Source organism: Motacilla alba, chromosome 2 (genome assembly GCF_015832195.1).
Source record: "Motacilla alba alba isolate MOTALB_02 chromosome 2, Motacilla_alba_V1.0_pri, whole genome shotgun sequence".
In the NCBI taxonomy this organism is placed as follows: domain Eukaryota; kingdom Metazoa; phylum Chordata; class Aves; order Passeriformes; family Motacillidae; genus Motacilla; species Motacilla alba.
In genome coordinates this window covers 33715154-33742778 of record NC_052017.1, presented here as the reverse complement: position 1 = coordinate 33742778, position 27625 = coordinate 33715154, and the positions used below count along the sequence as shown (strand labels likewise).

General features: G+C 39.3%; 1 protein-coding gene across 1 annotated transcript in view; it reads left to right on the top strand.

Moving 5' to 3' along the window:
• Positions 1 to 27625, top strand: part of JAZF1 (JAZF zinc finger 1) — a 188834-nt gene that overhangs the window by 131860 nt on the left and 29349 nt on the right. The window contains exon 3 of the mRNA XM_038129259.1: positions 27140 to 27336. Coding sequence (XP_037985187.1) covers positions 27140 to 27336 — 197 coding nt within the window. The remainder of the gene's footprint in view (positions 1 to 27139; positions 27337 to 27625) is intronic.

Below are 27625 nucleotides of genomic sequence, written 5' to 3'. Positions count from 1 at the left end.
GTCGAGATCATACCAGGAAACTAAGAATAGTTGGCTACACGAATATTTGTAAAATTTACCAAGGTGGAACACTAAAACATAACCGCTTGTCGGGTGCACTTCATTTCCTAATTTGAAACACTTTAGCACCTTTATATAAGAACTAAGTAATACTGAGCTATGCTCATAGCATAAGGCATTTCTTGCTCTACGTGTGTTATTTTGTCTAACGGTGTATAAATGTGAGTATAAAAATAAATTAAAGACACAAGATCGAGTAAAACCTCTCCAAAATTAAGTTCAACATGTGGGATTGATGCTGTAAGTTCACAAGTCTTTCAACTTTCCATATGGCTAATTAAAAAGAAAAAAAAGTGACGGAATTTTAGAAAAGAAATGTGTATGTCACACTGGCAACTTGCAGAGTGCCTTCTCTGTTAAAGGACCTATGCACTAGTTTTACATCTAATTTCCTGCCCTTATCTTCCTTATGCCAGCTCACAGTGTGGTTCATTGGGAAACGGTTTGCTTTTTTTTCCTATTTCTTTTTTCACAACATTAAAAAAAAATTCCCATGAAGGTTTTTTCCACTACAACTGCCTACCCTTTATGCTCTGCAGCCTGCCAAGCTTGCCAAAACTCAGCAGGTAGCCCACATGGTATGCATGTCTGTGTGAGAACGCTCCCCTGATGTGGACAAGATGTTGGTTGTAAAATGAAGCCAACATCTTGTCCACAAGTGTGCAAAAAAAATATCCTCAATCTGGACAGACATGTTTTTGTAGGCTGAATGCATTGGCTGTGCTAATTCAAAGTCTAAACCTTTTAAAACCAGGAAAAATAATTATATAGTTACAGTACCAATAATGCTATCAGTAGTAGTAAAGCTGCAGACGTATTTGTTAATCTGAGACTGCTTGGTTAAACTTTTACTGCCCTGGTATTTACAGTAATTCTTTTGGCATCTGTGACTTCAGGGGTTTTATCGCTCCTATTTTAGTCTTCACAACCTGGGCAAATAATGTAACCCCAAGATTGTGGGCTAGCAAAAAACAGTACAAGAATTAAGAGGAGAGCTGCTGTGGGTTCAGTCTGCATTTTGCCCAGAACTTCCTTTGAGATGGATGTTTTTGTTTTGTACCTATGCCCTGTTGGGTTGCATGTGAGGAGCAAGGGAAGGAGTAATGTACAAAAAGGGAGGGACAGCAGTGACAGATACAGATTCCCTTGTTCCAAACTCAGATATAAATGCATGAGGCAAAGTTGGTTGCATAATGTAAACAAAGCAAAAAAACAGCCCTACAAGGTTATTTCCTGGAGCTGTGTATGCTTCATATTTTCCAAACTAAAATTGTCTAAATGTTCTGATTAGTTTAAAAACTTGGAAGGACTAAAGTTAGGTTTTCTCATGGGAGCAAACTAAAAAACTGGCACAAAACTTTAACTACACTTTGGTGTTTTCACTTATTTCAGTCTGAAATATGGGAAGAACAAAATTTGGTTTAGTTTTCACTTTGGTCTTTTCAGTTTAAGTTTTTGGTTTAGGCTCTTTTAAGCTGTCAGAGTTTGAGTAGTTATTTAAGTTGAAGGTGTTCTGAATTGCCTAGGTCTGCCTAAAACCATGGGGTTTTTTCCAATCCACGATTTTTTTTTCTCGGAAATTTAAAACACCACACTATTACATTACCCTTGAAGGTACACATAGTGATTGAGTACATCCACCCTTCAGCTTGAGCAAAACTCCTGCTAATCCACAGAGCTCACCTGTGGATGACCCTACACTTCGGGGGAAAAACCAGGATTCACTCTTTGTTTAAGGGATGCCTTTCCTCATGACCTGCTGATATATGGTTATCATAGCTGGTGCTGTTTCTCTCCTCTGCCCTTGCAGTGTGTGTGTTAGGGCTGGGGACACCCAGACTCCAGAGCATTTCCCTCCGTTAGCAGGAGTGCTCTGCAGAGGAACCTCAGAGCTGCAATTGCTTCCTCTGATTCTCACTTGAAGCTAGTTGAATATGGGGATACCTGGCATACCTAGACATTTCAAGTAATATATACTCATGGCACTTACTTCATGCATTTAATTTGGGGTTTTGTTTTTTTGTGGGGATTTTTTGTTCGTTTGTTTTGATGGTTTTTTTAAAAAATAATGGAAGCTCTTTGTTTATTACCTGTCAAAGTACACATTGCCTATTCTCCATTTACTTGCATTATTGAGTAAAAGCCCTTGAAGGTTTAGGATTTTAAAATGAATTTTCTTAGCATGTGCACACCTTTTTTTTTGTAGACATAATGGTCGACAGCTTTGAAGAATGTTTGGCTGTTTTAGACTTGCAGATTAATACCTAGTAAAAGTTTGGGCATGTTTTCCACACAATGCTTTTCCTATCTAGATGATCAAGGTGCAGGGTTGGCAAGTGTCTGGTTAAAATAGCTTCTGGTTTTGTCTTGTTTCATTCTGGTTTGAAATTTCATATTATGCAGGATCTAAAACTTCAGTTTAGCTTTCTATTGAAAAGACAAGACTGGGTTTATTTTTTTTTATTTTTTTTTTCCTCGAAGAAGGTGAAACCTTACGTGCATGGGGACTTTCTTACAAATAGTTCATGTTCTATTTCAGGGAGGTAATTTTTTTCATTCCTTTAGGAGATCTTTCTTGATGTACTAATATACATCACTATCTTGAAAAATGACTGCATGCTACTGTTCAGCAGGCAAAAAAAAATTACAGTGTGTGTAAAACTCCTCCTTGATCATGCCTGACATTGCCCGGTTTATGAGACCTTGCAACTAAAGAGTAATCTATTTTTAAGGATGTAATTATTTTTGGCAGGCAGGTATTTCAAAATACATAACTTAAACTTTTTTTCTGTTCTGAGTCTACTTCAGACTGTGTGATATATCCATTCTCATGGTGGAAAGGACTTTTTCATTTTTCTTCATAAATGTCATTTTTGAAGTTTCATTTCAGTCTATTACAGGTGAACATAGCTCATAATTTATGTGTTACACTGACAGACTACAAATAATAATGTCTCTTAGAACAGCAAGTCAGAAAATCACCTAGCATATTAATTACAATTGTCAAGCAATGACTGATCGTAAATTTAACATCAAAGACATAGACTTCCTAAGAAAGCATCTTAAATGCTCTGTTAAAAATTTTGCCCTTGAAATTGCAGGTTAGATAATAAGTATTAGTGTAATAGTAATGTTTAAATTTTTTTTTAACCATGGAAACATCTTTTTAAATAACAATTTGCTAGAAAATTTGGGGGAGTGTGTTATTACTTTGTTATCTCACAGCGTAAGAATTCTACACCTGCATGTGAATATACCATTAAACTTGTTTCTTGGATTTGGTTATTTCATATCATTTTAGAAGCACTTGAAAGGCAGAGAAGACGACAGTGTTCTCCATGATGATGTGTAGATGTGTGCAGTGTGGTGTGGCTAAGCCACAGTCTTCTCGGCGTCCCCTGGTGCCTCCAAATTCAACCACCTGTAAACTGCATGGTTTTGGGGAGTGATACGTGTGACCTGCTAGAGGGACAGTGCACACTTGTCATCCTACATGTCTGCTTGGCTACAAGGCCGTGCAGGGTTAGCTTCTTAGAAAAAAAAAAAAAAATCCAGTTGGACTTTTTTGTCCTGCGCAAACTTTTGATATTTTTTTTTCCATCACAGAGGCAGTTCATGGGTGGGGGATTCAGGCATGATATGCCTTGACAGTTCCTCCTAGGTACAGTCACACTCCAGTTCCACAGCTGAAAGTTGCACAGGTTTAAACTTTTTCCCTACATGCAGCCAAGGTCTGGCTTGAGTGCAGACCCCAGCCTATGCCCAGAAGGTTTTCCCAGGGGTACTGACTGAGGTCGGTGGGATTCTGGGTTCAATAGCACCCGTGTGTGAGTTCATGTAAGGATTCCAAAGTGACTAGAGGTTTGAAGGACCCCACTGTATATGCCTTTGCATGGGCCTCATTTTCAGAGAACTTTGTAGCTATTGAAAGTCAGCGGGTTACAGTGAATATTTAGACATTTGTCTGAGGTTACAGTTGTGGTTGAAGCAACTATAAACACTATGAAAGAAGATCTGGGTCTAAATGTGGAGGGGAGTGGGTCACAGGAAAATGAAGACGAGAGGATGGAATTACAGAAGACACAGGAGGAGCTGGTGTTTATTGCAGCAGGAATTTGAAGGAAGTGGTTTGTATGTCCTTAGGAAATCCAACTTCATTAGTTCTGTTCTTTACAGAGCTTTTTAATTTAGGCTAGATGGGTAGCGGACTCACAATTGGGAAATGACGTGGTGACAAATAGCTTTTCGGTTTTTGCACAGTTGAAGTCCTTTCCTTTTCTCAAATGTATCTCAGAAATTGCTCCCATGGTGTATGTCCAGCCCAATGTCGGAACTAGTAAATGGGAACAGGCAATGGAAAGACTTAGGCAAAAAAAATAATTTGAGGAATATGTGGAAAGTGTTTGTGATGAGGCAAGTCAGTCTAAAGTTGTCATCACTTTCATTTGGCATAACTCGGTGCTGCTGGAGAAAGGGATGATTGCCTCTCCCTGTTCAGGCCGCCTGTTTCGTTTGTGTGCTGACTTTGTGGTTCTGACGTGGTTTTGGTTGGGTTAGCTTTCACTTGGACCAGGTCCATGTTCCAGCTTGCCCACAAGCACACAAACACTTCTGCTGGGAAGAGACAGTGGTGAGAACAGGCAGGTTGGTGTGGAATGAAAGGTGGAACAATTTGCCTTGCGAGGAGTTGGGCCAGGCGAGGGAATTGCAAAACCATCACCTCTGCAGGGACGGCAGGAGAGTCGGAGTCTGCATCCAGGGAGAGCTGCTAAAGAGGGATAATCAGCATTAATGTTTTTAAGGACTTCTCCATTAAAATAATATGTTGTGACACTGAAAATATTTATATGTCAAAAATGACTTTTCAATAATTATTCAGTAATAGTGTCATTGACTTCTCGCACTATTGATAACATAAGGCTGGGTCTTTTTTTTCCCATCTTTCTCTCTTTTTTCTTCTCTTCTTTTTTCTTTCACCAGATCCCTTTACTGCACTTTTTAAGATACAGGACCACCGCACTTGGGGGTACAAGCCTTTATGAAAAGGCATTGCCCTGCCTGGGCAGTTGAGTGCCCACCACAGGGCTGAGGGGAGTGTAGGAGCTGGATAAGAGACACTTGGATTATCATTATGAGCCTACCAGCACAGCAGGGGCTTCTGTTAGTTTTTACTGAAAGGTGATGTTTGAAAAAGGTGATGTCCAGGAAAAGTATTATCTTCAACTATTATCTCTTAGCTGGATCCAAAGTATACTCGACAATGAGCCTGATTTTTTGGAAATCATAAACATGTTAAAAGTCAGCATTAGCTTTGAAATGCATACAAACAGACTTGACTTCATCATATTTGGAATCCCAAACACATAATGGAGAAATTTTCTGTGTTTTTTAATGTCACTAACCTAAATATAACTGCTGAATTGCAGCACAGCTATGCTAGCAGGTACACATAATTTGGTTAGTGTTAATTATTCTGTATTTCCACATCCATATGAGGAGCCTGGTCATGGTATGGACATCTGTCTTCCACTCCTGATAACACACAAGTTACTGGTGGGACAGCCACTGGATCCTGTCCACACCTGGAAAAGGCTTCTTGTAACCAGATGCTTTTCAAAATAATGCCCCTGTGGTAGTGACACTGCATCTACAGGGACTGAGTCTGGGACCTGACATTAAAAGCTTCATTCATTTTGGCTGTTCCATTATGAAAAAACAGCAGGTCCATGCAATAGGAGGCATTAGTAAAATTTTAAATTGCCACAGTTTAACATTATGGCAAGACAGCATTACAGTGCTAGAATAGCTTATAGGAGCAGGAAATTTTGCAGTTTTCTTTGGGACTGGAAAAGTGAATAAATGTAAGAACAGCTACAGAACCCTATACCTTGTTTCCAGCTCTTCAGTGACTTTTTGCAAGCATTCACCTTGTCTCATCTGCACAGCAGAATTTCAGTTATCATAAGGCTGTGGCCAATAATAAAGATGCTGAAGGATGAAAAAAACCTGTGAAACTAATACAGCGCATAAAAGTAGTTTGTTATGATTTTTTTCAGATTTATACCTGAAATTGCATAGAGGCTGCTTAGAATTATTTGAGGATTGAGGTTTTGTTATGTGGTTTTAGGATGCTCTTGAAAGATGAAAACTGGGAGGACAGAGACAGCCTGAGACTGTGTTCTTACCTTTCCTGTGTTGTTTTCTTATGTGCACTGGCTGAGAGAGTTTACAAGACAAGTTATGTGTTCCCCATGTAAAACTGTTTCTTATTTTTCTTATAAGCATTCGGGGAATCCTTAAGGATGAAGGGTTTTGGGGTTTCTTAAATTGGATTTTGGTTTTGCCAGCCCAATTACTTAGGCAATGGCGAGGACCCTGCAATGTTTTTGGCTAAGTGGAGGACCAGGTGAACAAGTGAAGGAACTTGGGATCTGAAAACGGATACACCATTGCCTAGCTCCAGATGCAATTTATAACATATGAGAATAATCAAGTCCTGAAAGTACAAAAGCTTAAAATTTGAGAGCCAAATAAAATCCATTGTAGTGGATCAGACTAAAATGTACTTAGAGCAGCCTGCATTAGAATTGGTTTATTTTTCATCAGAGCACGAATTGCAAAGGATTTTCAGCAATAAATTTGGACTTTAGTTTGATAGAAGACATCTTCTGCAACTTGTGAAATTTAATAAAATTCATTAATATGCCATGATTCAAGATTTCTGTAAAGGTTAGGAAAAATATGAGTATTCCTAAATAAAATATTATTCATCATGTGTTCCAGCCTTAAGGCATGTTAGCAATTATATTTTCCCATCATTGTTCAGCAGTTGCAAATATAACAAAAAATACTGGCAGAAGACTGTTCTATAAGTGAAAACAGAGAGCCTTAAATTCAGGAAAGACCTGAAGAAAATCTGTTTACCTGTTGAATATATACATAATTCCATTAATATTGGAAAGCTAAATCAAGTTATTCTTTTTAGATTCTGTTACCACATTGCAGTAAAATGATGATGCCAAGCACTGCAGCTACATGGTTAGTACAATACAAGTCTTGACTTGAAAGCCAGGGAAGTTCCTAAAACTGCTTGTTATTTGGGCAGTAAGTTTGTTGTCATTGAAGGTAGTGGATTTTTTGGTGTAGACTTTGTATCCTTTGCATTTACAGCAGTGGGTTTCTAGATAAGAACTGCTCTACTGAGGAGCCAGAGGAAACCTAGAACTGTATAAATAAACAAGGAGAATGCATCAGGTTTTATGAGCACAATACAAAAAGGCACTGGTGTATATGTCAGGCTAGCAGGTACACCCAAAAACTCAGCTGAATGAGTTATTTCTGAAAAAAAAAAACAAAACAGCGAGCAAGTTATCCCTGAGTTTGGTTGGGATTGCTTGTTTTAACTTGGTGTTGCCTTCCCCTGCCGTGTTTCCGCAGCACAGTTAGAGAGCATTCCCTACTTGAGTTCAACGAGTAGAGAAGAGAGATTTGGATGCAATCTTGTGTTGCGGTCTCACCTGCAAGTAAATAAAATAGAAACTAGTTTTGTTTGAGATACCAGTGGAGGTTTCCTCCAGTGAACGTGAAATTAGTTGCCTCTTTCTCTGCACTGACATCTCTCACACTCCAAGAGGTGTGCCCCTGTTTCACTGGTGTATGTGAGAAGAAACTCAGAATTTCCCTGATTCAGCTTGACCTTTATATCAAATTTCAAATTAGTCCTCCCCCCTGCACTCATCAGAGTTCTACATGTCCTGGTTTTAATTTTTTTTTTTTTAAAGAATACAGTGAGATCATACCTTATAGACCCAGAAGTGATGATTATCCCAACAGAGAAAACAGTTGTGGGCTGTTTCATCAGTTCCTGGACAATGATGACAGAGGAGTGGGAAAAGTACGCTCTGATTCAGCTGTTTATACCCACATGTAGTTACTCGTTTCTAAGTGATGTTCATTCCCTTGACTAAGAATTGCAAAACTGAGAACAACATGGTGAAATAGGCAGAATATTTGAAAGCACTTTATTTCAGAGTGGAAATAAATAGGACATATGGAGAGCTAAAACTTTATGGTACTTCGAGCTGCTTGTCTTGATTATCCCCAGGTTTTCAATTGAAAGAAAAAGAAAAGTGGAACAAAACCGCCACAGAAGCAACTGTTCTTCATGTTTCTTAAAAGGCTAGGTTTTGCACCTAGAAACTTCACCATTGCCTTAATTATCAATTTTCGTTTTTACAGTGACAGCAGAGTCTTTTAATGACAATGAAGAATCACCATATGAAGACAGCTGTGTATTGATATTATACACTTTTTTTAGTCTTCAATTCAGCAAATTGGAACAAAGATTTTTATTGTGTCTTCCGTGCTAAGGGAAGCTCTCTGAAATTTGCCTGAAGCACAGACACGTGGCCTCATATTGTACAGTTATGGAAGTACTTTATCCTAAATATGTGATAGCAGGAAGGTAGTTTTTAGTTGTGGTCTCATGGGATAAGCTGTGTTCCAGCAACACATACCTTCAGAGGCCAACTCTGTAGATTCTCAGGAGTGGTGACACATGCTGCTTGTCATCTGTGTACTTCAGCTGAAAAGTTATTTGTGAATTTCAGGTTTCCCCATCCTACCTTGCCTCTGCTGTACAATTTCCCTGGCAGATTGACTCAAAATTTTGTAATAGAAGATTGGAGGGGATGTGGAGGGGACTGCTAAAGTAGAGAACCATGATGTGAAAGATTGCTAGTCTGCTCAGTGGTATCTTGATAAGTATCTGGTACTTGGTACTGAGAAGGTGGTCACAGAAAAAAGGGATTAGGCTGACAAGGGAAGGCTGAACTACCTCCCTCTTTAATCAGTGGAGGAGAGAGGTGCTTCTCAAAGAGATAGTTCAGACTAGCCAAATCAATCCGTTCTCCCTACATCAAGGGCAATATCAGTGGAGGAAACCAGCAAGATTAGGTGAGTGAAGTACAGTGGGCTGGAGAGGTGGATGAGGAGGTTTATGTGTGTTGCATGGAGATGACTTGGTGGAGACTTGGAAAGATTAACTTGATCTCAGTAGCTTATTTGGGAAGGCAGTTCTTACCAAACGTGCAGATGTTCTTTCCAGCTCATCTCATGGAGTATCAGCTCTCTCAAATGGCTGATGAGAGATAATCACAATTAAAAGCTCACCCTCACCCACATCTGCAGAGGAATTGTACCCTTTTGCAGCAAAAGTGAATGCAGGGTTAGAACTCTCTCTCAAGTGAGAACTCTGTAAGTTGTGATTTGATGCAATGAGTTAATTCTAGAAAAACATCCAATATTGGTTTGAAGCCAAATGAAAGACTTCATTTCACTTGGTAAATCTTCCTTATTGTCAACTAGGTGTTGGGTTTTTTAATTTGAAGCCAGAATGTTTCCAATTCCCATCCATTAGATAATGTTATCCCTCTGTTTATTTCAATTTAAGGGCCTGTATGTATGTTTGTAATCCACAGTGAATGATCATTAATTTCCTCTTTGAAAAGTTAAGAGCTTTTGTGGCTGTTGTGGTGTTTGTGTGCTCTGGAGAAGACTCCTTTTTTTAATGGGTAAAAATTATGAAGAGTTATTTTCTAATTTCTAATTTGCTGTGATAGCCAAAGGCTTAAGAAGACAAGTCAACCACTGCATTAACTCTTGGAAAGAAAATGAACAGAGCATGTCTATCTGGTTTAGCACTAGGTTTTGGCAGAGGCGGCATTCTCAGTAGTGAACCAATTATTATGGATAATAATGTTTTAGCTTGCATAGATTGTTTTTCTAGAGTGTTCCCAGCATTAGCTGGGAACTATCATTAGCATGATAGTCATTAATCCATTGGTAAACTGAGTCTTGAGCTTTCTGTTCTGATCTTATTTTTTATTTGCTTACTTGAATGGATTTTTAATGTGATAACAGCCAGATTGTTTTTGATAGCCTGATGTCATGGCTGATTGAAGTGTTCTGTTTATTCCATTAGCTCTTTCCTGCTCATCACTGCCAGTATTACTGTGAGTAGCTTCCCTCCTCCACTCTCACATGAGTTGTGTGGGTTGGGGGACAAGAGGGTTAGTGTTCAGGGGGCTTGGTTCTTTTCTCACAGAGTTAGCTTTAAATTTTATTTCCATGTTCTTGTTTCTGCCATTAAATTGTGAGACTGCGGTGTGGCTTTCCTTGTTGTGCTGAAAATACTCAAACTTTATTTTTTCTTAATCCTTATCACCTGTCCTCTCCCATGTTCAAAATGAGGAAGGAATTGGTGGTGTTGAAAATATGCTCTGATGCATAAGAATTTGCAGTGATAGCCTGCGAGTCTGGGGGAGCAGTCTGGAGATGTGCTGGGAGTGCAGCCCCACACGCTGTGCCAGCTCTTAGGCAGCTGCCATTCCCTTGGCAGTCTGGTACACTGAGGCACACAGTGTACCAAAATGTTCTTCAGTCATGCAGTTTCAGGTCAGAGATGCTCCCCTCCAGCTGGGGAGGTACTGGGAGAGTCGAGGCATCGTGATGTAGAGAGTTTTCCCACTGAGCTCATGGGTGCACACAACATGCTGTAGTTTTTAACAAGAGCTTTAGGCAATGCCTTACTAATCCTGATAATTGAGGGACAGGTATAAGGGGCTAGCTCTTTGGAATCAGAATGTCATTTTATTTCTTAACAAAGAGCTTTCCTTGTAGTAGCTGAGTTTTAACTAACCCTCCTTGTCTGTTACCATGGGACTTTGTCCTTAAGGACCTTAACTCCCCCTAACTTCTCTGTCCTGCCCAGTCTGCACATTCTGATCCATCTTTGCAGCTTCTTGTCCCGTCAGGTTGCCATGGGCTGTTGGGAGTTGCTGCTGACAAGAATGTGAACACCCTCAGTATCGAGCCCTTTTGTGGCAGCACTCCCATCTCATTCCACTCACCTTGGCTCCCACTCAAGAGCCGGGGTGACCCCAGTGGATTAATTTCACTGCATTGCAGGGTTCGAGCAGCGCTGAAGCTCGCTGATGTTGATATTTGATTTTGCGAGTTGCTGAGCACCTCGTGCAAGTGTTTTCAGTTACTCCAGTGGCAGTGGGAGATGAGGATAAAAATGGTGCCGAGCAGCTCCAGCAAGTGGCTGCTATGTCACCCCTGCAAACAGATCAGGCTGTATCACTGTGAAGTTAATTACCTTGGGGAGAAGGAAGAAGTTAACTTGGGGATGAGGGAGGGTTAACTTCTGAAGCTAAATGTCACAGGTTTTTTACTGCAAATACACATTTTTCAGTGGTGGTTTGTTTTTTCATTTTGGTGGTTTTTTTCATTTTTTTGAGCTTTAAATAATTTGCAGCAAAAGCAAATAAAAATATTGCATCTACTTAGTCTTTTGACACCACTCGGATAAAGAATGCTTCAGCTCAGGAGTATGTTCAGCAACATCCATCCTAATTTCTGATAAATCTGAAAATCTTAGTCAGGGTTGCCAGAGTCAATTGTTTGACAGTTTTGCAATAAGTACTCAACAACTTTTGAAAAGTGACTGGATCTGTTTGTTTTTAAAGGAGAAATAGAGCTTTCAGACAAATACCAAAGTTACTGTAATTTTTATTTTTTTTTTGCATTTTAGTTAATAACTTTTATAACTCTCATTTTCATATTTGTCAATAAAATTAATATTTTTATTAGATTCAAATTTAGCCTTTTAAAGTTCAGCCCTTTATGAGCCTCCTATTTTAAAAAAGGTATAGAACCTTCATATAGGATTTTCTTGCTCTTTCCTCTCAATTAATGCAGCACAATAGACATGAGTTGCTCAGGGGGTGGAGAAGAGTTTTAAGTGTTTCAGTTGATTATATATGACAGTTTACATGCAATTTACATAGGAAAATGCTATACAAGGGCTATTTAAGAATTCTTCCCTTCAAGAGAAAGCAGTCTGCAGCAAGGGGCAAGCTTACCTGAGCATCCAGAAATCCTAGTAGCCTTAAAAGTTATCAAGTAAAATTTGTTGCAAAGCACTGTTGCTATATTGTTTAGTCCTGCTGAGAGTTTATTATAAAGAATTGACAGTTTAAGTGAAAATTGGCTTCCATAAAAGAAAAGAAAATGTTATAAAATTAGTTTGGATAGGAAAAGGACGCTAGCATTGAAGGAAGAAGATAATGATTAAGGGGAGGCAGATCATCAGGCAATTTTTGCATTTGCAGGTGTTAAAAAAAGAATTATTCTTCTTCCTTCATAAAGTTTCTTTGTCCCCCTCCACTGTGAAAGAGTGGCTAGAACTGTCTTTCAGGGTTTCTGGGAAGTCAGCTCCAGGAAAAATTACATAATATTTCATTGTATTTCATAATTTCTGTATAAAATAGGTTTTGGAAATCTATTCTGAACCTTGATCCTATTAATAAAACAGCCTTTAGAATTTGTTTGATTGATAAATAGAGAAATTAAGGAAAAAATTATTTTTAAGGAGCTGGCCTTAGAAACAGCTTTTGAAACATTTTTTGAGGATTAAATTATTTGAAGATTAAAATCTTTTGTTTAAAGATTTGCAAGAAGCAAAGTGGTTTTTGTTAGTGCATGATACTAAAAGTCTTTCAGCATTTTACCACAGGTGTTGACTGATGAATGAAAAGTGTTAAGGGTAGCCATTATTGACTTACAATCACATCAGTCCATAGGTTGTTTTCCAGGTCTGCAGATTTTAAAATTACTCCTCTGGTGCTTGACATAAATTTTGGGGAAAATAGGAAAGGACATGTATCTCTTTAGTCTCGGTATTTGGTGGGCAGTTAATGTGGTAGGAATATGCCAAAGCAGACTTGGAAGGTGGAAAGAGCAGAAAGGAGAGTGAGAAGGTTTTAATAGCTTTTTAGCCCCTGTGAGCAATATTAAATCTGGAAATCAATATGCCAAAAAAATTTTTAAGTCATCTCCGAAGAGAGTACTATGTTAATATGTAAAGGAAAGTTTGTGAAGTTTTTGTGACCAGCAAGCAAGAGAAAGTTGTATAACTGTCTGCCTTTTAGCTCTCTCTTTCTACATGGTGTTGCTGATGTGAGAGAACTGCCCCTCGCCAAGGGGCTGCTTGGCCCCAGTCAGGGTTTTAGGTGAGACAGACAGCTGAGAAACGCCCTCAAATAGGTTCATGTCTGATGCTCGGGGCAGAGATGGGAAAAAACCTTGGCCATGTGCCTTTCAGCCCAGACAGTGGTTCTCTAGCATGGCAGTTTTGCAGACCAGAGTCAACACTCAGTATTTTCCTAGTCCATAATGCAGCAGATTTTACCTTCTGGTTTCTAATGAACTGCTGTTTAATGTAATTTTGTAGACCATCACAGAACCGCTGAGCATACACTCGTGGGAACCACTGTGTTTAGAGGGACGGGGTTTCCAGTCCCTGTAGTTGGTCAGACTAGCTATTAAATGTGGCTAATATTTGCACTGAGGTTGTTGGTATGGTTTAGGATCTACATAGGATGAGCAGAAATTTGCATTTAAAGCATTTTCTTAGACTAAGTTTTTGCAGGTTGTTGAAATAAAACTGAAATTTGGATATGTGCTGCAAGATGTGGCATAGCAGCTTAGGCACTGACTGAAGAACGCAGATAGTGGTAGTGGTGTTTTGAGGCTGTTGCTAAAATCTATCTGCCACTTTCCCTCTGTTTAGCAATATTTTCAGAAGCAGAAAGGGATGCAAGTCAGTGTTTTGCGTGTGTGGCATCGTGCCTCATTATTGACAACCTCAGAAATTCAAAATTCATGTCAGACAGTACCACACTTGATTGTGGTTATTTTAAATCTTAATTAATAGTTACATTTCTCTTTTCTTACTTTCTGGGTTTTGAGCTTTTAACATGTTCTCAAGGTGTATTTGCAAACTTGTGTAGAGTTTAAACAGAGTTTCAAAAATCGAAAATTACAGGACGGGTTGGAACATTTTCTGTCTGCGTAAGTGCTGTGGTCTTCTTGTCAAAACAGATTCTTTCATCATGGCTTACCTTGGAGAACCAGCAGGAATTGCACAGATTATTAATTCTATTGTGTGTGCTGAATCCTGTTAGGTATGTGCTGCCTGAGTAACAGCTCCCCAAAAGTCATATTGCTTTGGCGACACATCTTTTAAAACTTCATTATTTAATTATTTTGGCCCTCAAAAGAACTGCTTTCACTTGACAGTTAAAATGAAAAAGAATACACATATATTTAACATATAAACATGTATTTAATTCATATGTATGCAAGGGATAGATATATGTGTATCCATGAATCTCTGTGTGAGTCTGTGTGTGTGTGTGTATATACAGACATAGATGAGCACAGGTACAAGCAGTAATACGGTGCTACTTAAATTCAGGACATGGACTCCTAATCAGGGCAGAAGACCTAAGCTGGAGAGATACGAAACACAGAGGGCTGAGATCAGAAGGAGCCACAGTCAAAAAGAGGTTGTGGAATGACATTGGCAATGCAGAGAATATGCCTGTCTCTTGGGTGTAACAAAGTTGTTGGAGAACAAGGCAGAAATGCTGCTGTGGGCTGGTAATGTGTGTAAACGTGATTGGAGTGTAAAGAACAAAAGTGTGAAAGGTAGAGGTCAGATCTTTTCCAGAGTGGTAAGTGGAAATCATAATGGTAAATTACTAAAGGAGCTGTGGAGATTCATTAGAGAAAGTTCTCAATTTAATGATTGTCCCTTTACCTGTTCATACAAGATCAAAACCAGCAGAAATATGAAGGAGGTAGATAACTTACATGGTTTGGCACACAAACCATCTTAAAACTAATGCAGATTACAGCAGTCCCTGGACACTAGCTGGAGTTCAGCCTGAGACAGGTATTGCTTTAGACAGCACCATGTGCACGTGCCATGTGTTTCTGTATTTTATACACTGACATTGTAGGAAGATGCATTTTGTGTTGTTGAAAATAAAAGTGAATGATGGTGCTTTTGGATCCCTCTGAAGGGTGTGAGAGGACAGGTGGTTTTCCCGTTCCCTTTGTGCCAGGTGCTGCTGGTGGTGTTTCTCTGAAGTTGTGGAGTGTTTAGGAGCAGAGGCAATGAGCAGAAACTTATGTACAGGAAATGCTACCTGAATATGAGGAAAAATTTCTTGACTGTGTGTGTGACTGGAACAGATTGGCCAGGGAGGTTGCCAAGTTGCAGTCTCCCTCACTGGAGATATCCAAGAACTGTCTGGACACCATCCTGTGCTGTGTGCTGTAGGATGACCCTGCTTAAGCAGGGAGATTGGTCCAGATAATCTCTTCCAACCTCATCCATTCTATGATTCTGGTTCTGTGAAGTAGGGGAAGACTTTAGGCTTTGTTCCTCATTACCATCACTGGCGGAGAATTCCACATTTATGGGGTTTCATGAGGCCAAATTGTAATCTGAAGCATCCTTGGTGTGGCCAAATCTGTGGTATTTTTGTGGCATGCAAGCTGAGACCTGTCTAGTCCACTGAGTCCCCTTCCCTTGTGTCATTTGATGTCATAAACCCACACTTTGAAAAACTAAGTTCTTCAGGGCACCCCAAATTCACAGATGCTGTTGGCACAGGTTTTCTGCCATCCTGTGATGAGTACTTTCCCACCATACCTTGTCCTACCTTTCTGAGCCTTTCTGGAAGAAGCCACGCTTCATAAAAGGGCGAGTATGTAGGTGACGTGTTTTGGGGTGGCGGGGTGAGACAGGTAGCTGTGATGGGATGGGATGAGGGACGCAGGCTGGGGGGATATGAGGGGATGCAGGGGGCAGTAGGATGGGATGAGGGATGCGAGGTGATGGGGGTGGACAGTGATGCAGGGGGCAGCAGGATGGGATGAGGGATGCGAGGTGATGGGGATGGACGGTGATGCAGGGGGCAGCAGGATGGGATGAGGGATGCGGGGTGATGGGGATGGACAGTGATGCAGGGGGCAGCAGGATGGGATGAGGGATGCGGGGTGATGGGGATGGACAGTGATGCAGGGGGCAGCAGGATGGGATGAGGGATGCCAGGTGATGGGGATGGACGGTGATGCAGGGGGCAGTACGATGGGATGAGGGATGCGGGGTGATGGGGATGGACGGTGATGCAGGGCAGCAGGATGGGATGAGGGATGCCAGGTGATGGGGATGGACAGTGATGTGGGGCAGTAGGATGGGATGAGGGATGGGGGGTGATGGGGATGGACAGTGATGTGGGGCAGTAGGATGGGATGAGGGATGGGGGGTGATGGGGATGGACAGTGATGTGGGGCAGTAGGATGGGATGAGGGATGGGGGGTGATGGGGATGGGCAGTGATGCGGGGCAGCAGGATGGGATGAGGGATGCCAGGTGGTGCGGGCGGCGGGCGCTGCCTGCAGAGGGCTCTGTGACACCGCGTATCCCCCGGCCAAGTGCCGGGTGGGGGGGGGTGGGAAGGGAGTGCTGGGGTAACGCTTCCAACAGTCTGGTCTTAGTCTGGTAAACAGACTAGGAATTGTGGGCTAAGTCCTTTTCCTCAGGCTTTGCACCAAGGCTGAGATCAGATGACTCAGTCCGGACTCATTATTTTAATAGCCTACAGCTAGTTCACATAGCAGCGGGAGTCCACAAAAAAGGCATTTAATTGTTGAAACTCAAACTGGTACATTGTAACTGCAGATTATAGTATTCAGATTTAAGTGATTCAAGTAATTTATAAAGCTTTTGCACAAGCAAACTGAAAGTTAAAATACTGATATTGTAATAAAAAGGAAATAAAACATACTTTTGTATGTTAAGACCCAATTACAGAGCATGATTTAATTTAACAAACTTAAAACAGGCAGGTGATATTTGCCAACATTACTACAGCTGTGTTTTACATTAGGAAATTAATTAAAATAGTAATTTATACTTTTTTCCACTTGCAAGTCTTGGGCCTTTCTGTATTACACCATCTATTTTCTCTTCATTCATTGTGTTGGGGTGCATTTGTAACCTCACTTAGGCTGCATCACAACTTTGGGGTTGTTTATTTTCTTACCTAATGAAAAACCGGCTTTCTGCAATAACGCCAGCAAAGCAGATCAAACAGGGCTGAAGGAACTTCCCTGCTGTCTGCCTGAGAAGCAGTGCATTGTTAGTTATTCAGATGTCAGTCCTTTTCTTCTGCATCCTAGCAGGGTTTTGCTGGTTTCATCAGATCACTGGAGCTGGAGGTGGGAGGGTGGCTGCCAGTGAGGGGTGCAAGGGAATGGTTTCCTGTCAGACTGAACAAAACTGGGGATTTGCTGCACTCCCGCACGTGCCTGGGTCTGGTGCAATAGCACACTGCGAGACTAACAGGGACAAAATTTTAAAATGCAAATCAGTGTTCTGCTTGCATACCGCACAGCTGAATAATGGGACCTCAGGAGCTATTCTTAGTTCTTAGGTACTTCCCCCTCCCCAAATTGCTAAAACAGTGATGATTACATAATGAACTGTTAACTTTGTCAGTCAAATCAGCCTAAAGTGTAGAAAAGTACATTTTTTTAAAATAGCACATAATTACCAAAATGAGAGTTCGTTATTCTGTGTGAAAGAGCAATCACACATGTGATTGTTATCTTCTTCCTTCTCCACTTTTCCTTGTGTATCTTCACCTGAACTTTGTTACCTTCAAGGAGGAATCATTTGTGTTGGCTCTTATATAGACGTGTGACTCATTGCAGCAGAGTCGGAAGAATTGGGAATGTTCAATTCACCATTTTGGTGGGGCTGAATTGTTTGTAAGTTGCTATCGTCCTTTCAAACAGCTCATGATGCCTGAAAACTTGGTTTATTAAGACCAGACATTTCACATTCCTAATGTTAAGATTGCTGCAATTTTCCATTATAAGCTTTACCCCACCCAGTCCTCTGAATACAGATTTATAAATCAGTTTCAAAAAATGTTTCTCCATCTTAATCTGCACTGACATTTTAAGCTTCAGAGAACATCTTTGAGCTGAATGCTCTTTCCCAACTGGAGAATCATGTTCTGTATCAGTGTTTTCACAATGGATTTAGTTTCTTTAAAAATCAAACTGTGAATGCATTGTGACTTCGGTGTCTCTGTTTTTGAAAGAAAAAACTGCATCCGTAGGTTTTACAGGTTAATTATTATGCATCTTATTATCAGTTTATTTTTTGCCATATTTATGTTGAATGGGCACTCTGGATTGCGTACTGCCTGGAGGAGCCAGTGCAGACATTGTGTATGTGATACATTTCTGAAAAACTGAAAAAGGTGTTGGTTAATGTGTTTGATTAATACTGTGTAAAATACTGAAGATTGTTTTATTTATGCAGATTGATACTAGACATCCTTAGATTTCATAAGCAATGCTTTGTGATAATATCTATTTTTAAATTCTTGCATGATGAATCTATCTTTGGGTGTTGACTTGAATTCTCAGGAGAACTTAGCATGGAATGACACAAGAATAGCTGGACATAAATGGAACATTATAAGAATAAAATATCTAACATTTCAACTCCCTGCTTCTTAAAGCTAAAAGTCCTTGAGGCACCAATAAAATGAAACCAAGTCCGACAGTAAAAGCATGTGTCATGCGTGCACAGATCTACTTCTCTGTAGGGCTCACTGAAAGAAATTGTTTTTACACAAATAGTTACAATAAGCTCTTCAAGAAGGAAAGAGGGTGGACCGGGAATGGAAAAAAATACGGTATTTTGGGTTAAGCACATCTGAACATAAAACATGCTACTGGAACTAGGCAATCTGACATACTGGAGCCTGTGCAGAGAGCCAGAGTAGGGCTTGTAAGCTACTTAGTCCCACATAAGAACTATTTTGAGATTTATGTCAGATTTAGGACATACAGACCCTTTAGTTTTTATTCTACGGGCAACTTAATTCCATTTTCTCCAAAGACATTAGTAATTTATCAAAGTTTAAAATTTCTTCAAATAAGAAAGCACAGACAATGTATTACCCCTGCACTTTCTCTAAAGTAAAAATTAAATTTTTACTCTGCTTTCAAGAATTTTGCATTTCATTCATGTGAAAGCTTAGAGTAGTCTGGTAAGTCATAAAATGTGAAATAACAGTATTTAAAATATTTAAATTTAATAACTGGTAGGTTTAGTTAGAGTATTGGTGAAAAGATGCTATCAGTATTGTTTCCTCTTAGATGGTCTTTAGTCATACTAAGAAAAATAATTCGGGGTTTTGTTTCTATGATGCAAATTTTAAAACTGTCAGGGTGCATTTTTTAAATTATGTGGTTTAAAACATACTTTAAATGAAGAAGTTGCTTTTCACATCACATTATTTATGTCTGCTAGGATTCTCATTTCGGTCTCTGTAACATTTTATGGCTGTGTGGCATTACATTATTCCTGTATATTAACAAGGGTATGAACTGAAATGTAAGGATTCATGACGTTCTATTCAACGATTAATTAGGCAATAATGCATGAAGTATCTGTTGTTAGCAGCAGGCGAGGGCTGGTTGGTTCGTTAGTGGCTGCAAGCAAAGCCAAGGCTGATGTATGTCCCAATAAGCCACTTAGTGAGTGCAGCGAGGAGATTCCTGAAATAAGAAATGCTACATTACGCATTTTGCAGGCTTTGCTGCAGCATCTTTAAGATATCTGCCCCAACCGCAAGAAACTCTGCAAGTGTTTTACACCATCCAAATGCTGCTTTTTTACCAATGTCAAAACTCTGGGATGAGTTTGATAAGAAATAAGTTAATGTCGAGGCAGAATACAGCATAATGAGCATTTCCATCAGATGTGAGGGTTGTCATGACTTTTTAAACTCTCTGCATTTGTAGAAGAGGTGAAAATACCACACCAAACTATATCAAGTGGTTGCTGCCTTCCTGCTAATTACCTCCTTCAAGTGTCTCTTTTGCTCAACTATTGCCTCTCACTCCATGGAAATCACAGAATTTTGAGAATGCAGCGAAGTTGTAGCTCCTGAAACTCACTCTTTTACTTCAAAATAGGCCAGAAAAAAACAGGGAGGGTGTGGGAGGGGAAAGGAAGAGAAGTAGCAGTATGTTTTTAATGTTTTGGAAATTACTGTTCTCTTGGATTTTGGTGAGCTCTAAATTTTTTCCTTTTAAACACTGAAATGTCTTTTTTTTTATTTTAAGAACATCAGAAAGACAGCCTGGGCTTCTCCTTGAGCCCCCATCATCAGTGTGAGGGAATAAGTAATGAATTTTTATTATGAATGAAATGTCTAAAATAAGACTGCATCTGCCCTGATTATTGTACTGCTCAAATGTTATTTATCCAGTGTACATTTCTTGTAACAATTTAAAAAGCCCTCCATTTTTCATTTGCTGTATTACCTAAATTCAAGAAAGAAAAGGCAAAAGTACCATGTAATCTAAAAAAGAAAACCCAAAAAAATAATTCCTACACTAGAATTTGAAGTAAACGGCTGTATTTGTCATGGGCTGAACATACAACACTGATTCATGTTTGGTTGGTTTTAATTTTAAATTAAATATTATTTTGGTGCTTCTTGTAAAGAAGATACAGGAAAATAAGTGTAAGCAGAATAAAAGAGAAGAAAAGGAAAACAGAATAAAGAAAAAACCAAAAATATAAAAAAGTGCTTCTTTCCAAAGAGAAAATATTAAAAGCCACATATTTAATATCATAAGCATTCAATATTTGACATATAATGGTTTAAAAATACTTTAAATGAAGAAGTTGCTTTTCATGTCACATTATTTATGTCTGCTTAATAATTATAAAATGGAAAGCTAGGGCTTATGTTCAGTGTTTGGTATTTCTGTTAAATTAAGTGTAATTCACACTGTTTTTGTGTATTCCCAAAATCAAGAGAGATACTAAATTTCTTTCCATTGCTTTTAACACTGCCTTGTATTGATTAACAGTGAGTAAACATGTGCTTTAGGTAATTATATGATTTGGGATGGTTTATTTATATTCTGAGTGTTAATAGATTTTTTGGCATATCACTGTCCATCAGCTCCACTTACACATTTAGATATGAAATTACTCAATCTTCTGAATCAATTTTCCATGCTAGAAGCACAAAATACCTCCTTGGTGAATATTTTATTGTGTCTTATTGTATCTTTTAAGAATGTGTGAAGAGCAGACAACTAAAGCAAACCCACTGAACTCCTGCCATATTTACCAGATTTTCTAAGGGTGCAGCCTTGAATCTACTAACAGCAATGAGTGTGACTGAATGCTGTGTTTGAATCTTTCAGTGAAGAGGCAGAAATGCAATTTAAATTTTTAAGGTACAGGTGCAGCCTAATAATCTCTACTACATTGGCTTAAGATACAAATATTCAGAAAAATGTGTACTACTCTATAGCTGATTGCATGGCAGTAACAGTTTTACATCTTGAGAGAACTTGTTGAATAATGGAAAAGAAAGAATTGTACTAGCAATGAATGATCCCTAAGGCTAATAATAAAAAGGAATCTGATTCAGTCCTGTCTGTCTAAGATACTCATCAGTTTGTCATAAATATTCCATATTTAGGACATAGAAAAAGTTTTCAATAGATGAGTCTGAACACAACTGGCACTGAGAATGAACACTGAATTCCCTTCTAGGAGCTGATCTCAGTGAATGAGCACACTGAAGTCCTATGCAGATGTGAGGTGTTTTCTGCCATAAATACTGAGCTGGAAGAGTTCTTTCCAGAAACTTAGAAATGCCCTTTAATGATCTGTTTGATCTGGTTAGTGCCTGTTGTGAAATCCAATACAGGTTTGAGAGAATAGTTGGGAAGGGGAAGGGATTATTATTTTGGGCTGTTTCTTCCCCACTTGTTACGTTTTTTTGTGAAATTAGAAAAAAAAGCAAGACCATTCAAAGGGGATTTTGTATGAATCATGTACTTTAGCACTATGCAAATAGTCTGTAATGTAAATAGCATGAAGGCATGTGGGGGTTTATGCATGGTTTTAATGGGGCTTTTTGTCACTGATGTTTCTTTTAGGGTTTTTCTAAAACTGTAATGGAAGATCACTAAAGAAAAAAAAGTCTTTTGCTAGCTTCTGTGAAGCAGAAAGTCTATGAAGAGCAGCAGAATATTTCTGTTTTCCCCACACTACAAAGAATGATATGTGAAAGTGCTCAAGGGTGTTCTTCAAAGTATTTGAGTTAATGGATGGTCTAAAACTTGCTCATATATTTCTTTCCTCGTGATCACATAAATAGTGTGGGAAGACATTACTGGGGATATTAACTCTTTGTTTTGGCTCAGTGTTGTTCACATTCAACTGAGAAAAGCCTTTCAACCTTTCCAGGACACATGACAGCCCAAGTCTATGAACTTGTCTGTGAACAAGTACTGCTGAACTCCCACCATTTAGATTTCACCAGATCTTTCCTTAACCCAATAGAATTTCAACTTGACAATTGTCTCTTCTTTCTGGCATTGGTTCAGTCAAACCACATTGCTGCCTTTACAAGAAAAGATAAAGTAAAATGTATGGAGGACAGCTCCTGACTTGAGGAGTCCACAGAGTCCTGTCCTGCTGAAATGGGGTCATCCCTTGAGAAGTGGATTCTCCTAATCCATTTTCAAAGTAGAGATCTCCTGAGGTTTTAAAATACCGTACAGTAAGAAGTGCTTTCCATCCTAGCCTTTTTTTTTTCCTAAACACCGCTGACGTGATGAGGAAGACTGAAAGCTGAAATTACCACCCCCGCCTCCTCATTTCTCTTGGTACAGCATGGACAACGAATAGCATAAACATCTTGAGGCAAAAGTGGGAAAAGATTGAGGGGAGAAAACAGATACAGCAAGGACCTCAGTCTGGTGGGTGAGAGAATTAATGTGTGACTTTCATGCATGTATGTAATTTAGTAGATAGCAAGCTAGTGTGTGCCCCATCTGTCAAGTAAATCTGACCACTTCTTATATTAATATAATACTACCACAAGGCAGCATAAATCTGTAATAGAGCACCAGGGATTTTTTTTTTCTCCTCTTCCCAGTCAATCTTGAAGTTGAACAAGTGTCAGGCTATGGAGCAGTCTGCTGAAATACAAGTGATGGAAGCTCAGCATGTTCTCACATTCTGGTAAAGGTGACAGGCTTTCCCAGGGCAGGTTAGCCAAATTAGGCAAACATGAATATGACTTGAATCCTACTATAAAAGTTTCTCTATAATTATCTGGTAATGAGAAAAGGTCAGAACTAATTCTGTTGTCTTTCCCCATCATAGGCTAGTACTAGTTGGCAGTGGTATGGCGCAGGACAGGGTATATTTGTTACTGTCAGGTAGTGCTGTACATTTTTTTTAAGCTTGTGTGCAGCTGGACAGTGTTGAGGAGTAATCCTGGGCTTCAGTCTCTGTGTGGTGTAATCTGCTTGTTATGCAAACTCAGAATAATCCCCCCTGCCTCCTCTGCCCTGTGCACACAGTAACTGGAGAACAGTAGACTCACTCGTGATTGTGGCCCATCTTCTGTTGGTATATGCTTGAGAGACTAGGAATGTAGCAAATTCATATGCAAATCCAACCAGATAGCTCTGATGCACCTTCTTCACTCTCAGTGTGAATATCTGTGGACATGGAAACAGGGCTGGCCCAAGCAGCTGACTTCCTGCATCTGCAAGATTTAGCAGTGAGGAAGAGGAGGAAAGGGTACTTCATACTCTGATGAGAACTATTGGGAGTATGCGTTCTGAAGAGCAACCTGGGCTCTTTTTTTTCCTTTTCAGTTTACCTGCTGCTCATTTGTATAACCCTTACCCTCAGTCTGGGCGTATGAGTCCAGAGCTCTTTAACTGCTTTAGCATTGTGTGTAGCATAGGTTTTATGATCAACCAACTCTGACATCATCACATGAGTCACACACGATCGTGAGGCAGTGCACGCTAACAGCACAAGGAAGTCTCTGAGACTGTGTTCTGGTCATTCTTGACTCCATAGCTTTTGGAGGTGACAAGTCTTAGAAACACTGGAAAAGATTTGTTTGGAAAATGCTTTTTTTTTTTTTTTTTTTTTAAATTTGAGCATAGCCTCAGCTTTTTGTGTGGGTAACAAGAGGTAATGCTGTTTGTATTGTGTTGCCACCTATATGAAAGGTTGTGCAACACTTTCCATTATAAGACTGTTTCAGTTGCTTGTGTTGCCAACATTCATCTGTTTGGGCTGAAATTTTCCATGCTGGGTGTCTCCTTCAGGCTGAATTTCTTGGGAAAGTTTCAATAAAAATACTTGAACCATTCCAGGGAATGAGAAGGGGGGGAAAACTATATTTTGCTCATGTTTATTAAAGTTGCTGCAAGCACTTGATTCAGAAATCACTGCACCTATGTTTTTTGGAGCAGGGACTTGAATAATTAGGAAGGTTGAAAGGGTGAGGAAAGAAAAAATGGGTGTAGAAGAAATTTCTTTAGAAAGAGTTTGCTCCTGCCTGATGTTATGAACTGTTGGCAAGAAAGCACACAAACCCCATGCCTTTCAAAACAGGGTCAATGAATGGCTGGGAGCTGAATGATCCTCCTTGTTTCACTACACCTATATGATGTATTGGTTTGAGGGAGAGAGGATTATGAGGTGTAAACAAAATCACATGCAACAGAAAAGGTGACTGAAATGTGCACAGTGGTGGAACTAGAGGGGGAGGGTTATGTAGATAATAATTTGAAAATAGCAGAGGTAGCTTTGCTCAGCAAAGAGATGGGTCTGAAGATGGTGAGACAGACTATCAAAAAGATGGGATTTAACCTAAGTGGTCTTACAGCAGCCTTTTTTAGTTATAGTTAATTTCCTGTTTCCCAGACATCTTGTGCATTTAAGTGAGGCAGGGAAAATTGTATGCCGGGATGTAATTTAGAGACCCGTGTTCAACCCTAATTCCAACATGTTTCATTGTGAACACTTGATGTTGCAACCATAATGGGCTTCCAACATGAAAATTAAAGCTTAGTTGGAAATGTCATTCAATATCCATCATTACAATGCTTATATTTTAAGCTTTGAAGAACACTGCCATAGTCAGACACATGTATAATACTGCATTCCAGTTAAAATACTGAAAAATGTTTCCTTCCAATCAATTTAGACAAGTGTCATTTTCAAACCCACTGCCAGTGCTTCAATAAACATGTATGGGACTATTTGGATCTGGAAGGGTTAATTCCATGCATGAGATATTGGAAACTGAACTTCTCAACAGACCCTGCCTTCCATTTCTCTCAGGTTCACAGTGTAGACAACAAATGACATTTTGGAATATACTTTACATGCTTAGCCCAAATGGGAATGAGTTAAGAGGACAGGGAGAAGTTTCAGTAATAACTTCACATTTTCCTGATTTTTATGGACTTCAACCAGAGTGGTTATAACTCAATATTATTTTAACATTGTTATTTGTGGCTGAGTTTACTAAAGAGCAACTTTCATGCTGCTGCTTTTAATATCTCACAGTTGAAGTTATCTTCCAAGTTTTCAAGGATTTATAATGTTACCATAACATTTTCTTAAGGAATAAGGCTTCCCATCCAGAAGCAAGCATACATCATAGTACAAATTGCAAAAATAGTGAATTAGACATTTCCTAGTTAGAGGAAAGCAAATGTACTGAATAACCACTTTATTAAGATCCTTTTACTTATATTTTCTTGAATGAAATTTAGAGTTCCATTTGAAGACTGTTTTGTCAATATCATCTGCACCCTTGGTTGAAGAAGAGAAATTTAACACTCAATTGTTACTATGAATATCTGCATTTTAAATATTAACTTCATAAAAATGCCACATCTGGGCTTGACATGATGTATTGCTGTCTCAGTTCAAAGAAGATAAGCTGTCATATCACATACCTGTTTATTAATACTTGTGTGTTGATGCTACTTATCATGGCAATGATCCGCTTATTAATGGTTTCATGGCATGGACAGACAGGATGCATCTTTATTGCTCTAATGGTACCTAAAATTTTATGCCATAGTGTTTTGAGACTATAGTCAAACAAATGCCTGGGTGTAACTTAACTTTTTATTCTGTATCATGTGTTAGTGCATATTGTTTTTATTCACTGGCAGGTCTAGTTTGTACTTCAGCCTCAAGGACAGAGGTTTGTACTGACAAGGTGATTTACTTTAGCCTGCCTTAGGAATCCTCCAAGACATCCATAATTATTAATGTGTATCCATATGTAGTGGAGGGGAAAGACAGAGGATTAAACTGTCTCTTGAATGGTAAATCATGAAGTCTCACTTGCAGAGATCTCGTTGTGGGGGAACCCCAGTCTTTTCAAGTGAGAGTCAATGCAAAGCAACACTTTGAATGTCAGCATGAAGCAGCATCAGGTCTTCTGGTGTAACTCTTTGTGTATACTTGGAATAAAAGTGGTCTTTTTCAGTTCAATTGTTCCTTTTAGAAAGGAATCAGGATGAAAGTGAAGAAAGCACTTTTTAATCCAGATGAGATAGCCCATGCAGAAAGTTGCACTGTGGAATTACAGCACTGTGTCTGGTGCACACCTTCCATCACGCTGGTGGGATTCCCTCTCAGCACCCCACAGAGATGAACCTTGAGTTGCATCAGGCCTTCAGCAGCCTGTACAGAGCTCTACAGAGAGACCTCATTTGGTTTTCAAGAGCCGGGAACTCCGGTTTGAGGAATTGCAATTTAATTAGATAAATTTTATGCCAGGCAACGTTGTCTAAAACGCTTGGTAAAAGAATATTATTATCCTATTGAAAGTTATGTATCTACACAAAGTAATTAATTCTATCCCTTTGACCTTCAGATTGAAGGTCATTTGCAGCTAACATTTTTCTCAGCTACTTTTTCACAGAATGATTGAATATAGTTACTATAGAGGACTGAGTACAATCATTATATTATTGTTTGTAGTGCTGAGCTCTGGTTGGAGTTAGAAAATCTTGTGTGTTTGCACATGATGCAAGTATCTAATGTAAGTTTTATTGAAATCAGAAGGAAATGGCCCAGATGTTGAACACATAAAGTTGTTGATGGAGAAGTTTGTATTCTGTAAATGTGTGTTGCAGAGGAACTTGTCATGGCTGAGTTTGAACCTCCATTGGGTCACTGAGGGCAAAAAATACTTTTATCTTTATCTTAAAGCTTGCTGGTGGACAGTGGTTCAAAGCTCTCATCTTCCTGATTGTCCTTGTTCTAGATTTATGACTGATGCAGCTCGACGTGAGCAGGAGTCCTTGAAGAAAAAGATTCAGCCAAAACTCTCTCTGACGTTGTCAAGCACAGTGTCCCGTGGGAATGTATCTACTCCACCTCGCCACAGCAGTGGAAGCCTTACTCCTCCAGTCACCCCTCCAATCACTCCCTCCTCTTCATTTCGCAGTAGTACTCCTACAGGTAAGCACCTACTCTTTAATTCATCCCAAATAAAGGGAGCAGTTTTGCTCTGTGGCATTTGGAGAACAAGAGACATACTGAGGCATTGGTAAGAGGAGCCTCGAAAAATAAACCAGAAAAACTTTGCGCTATTTTACATTTGGTCTGCAGTCCCTAAAATGTGTTTGGGCATTTGTTTCCAAATTTTTTGCTAAAGTAGAGGACACTAACTTTAAATGTTGCAACTGAAATCATGTGAAGAAACTAACCTTACCAGAAGTGCCAAACGTGCAACGGACCCCTTATGTAT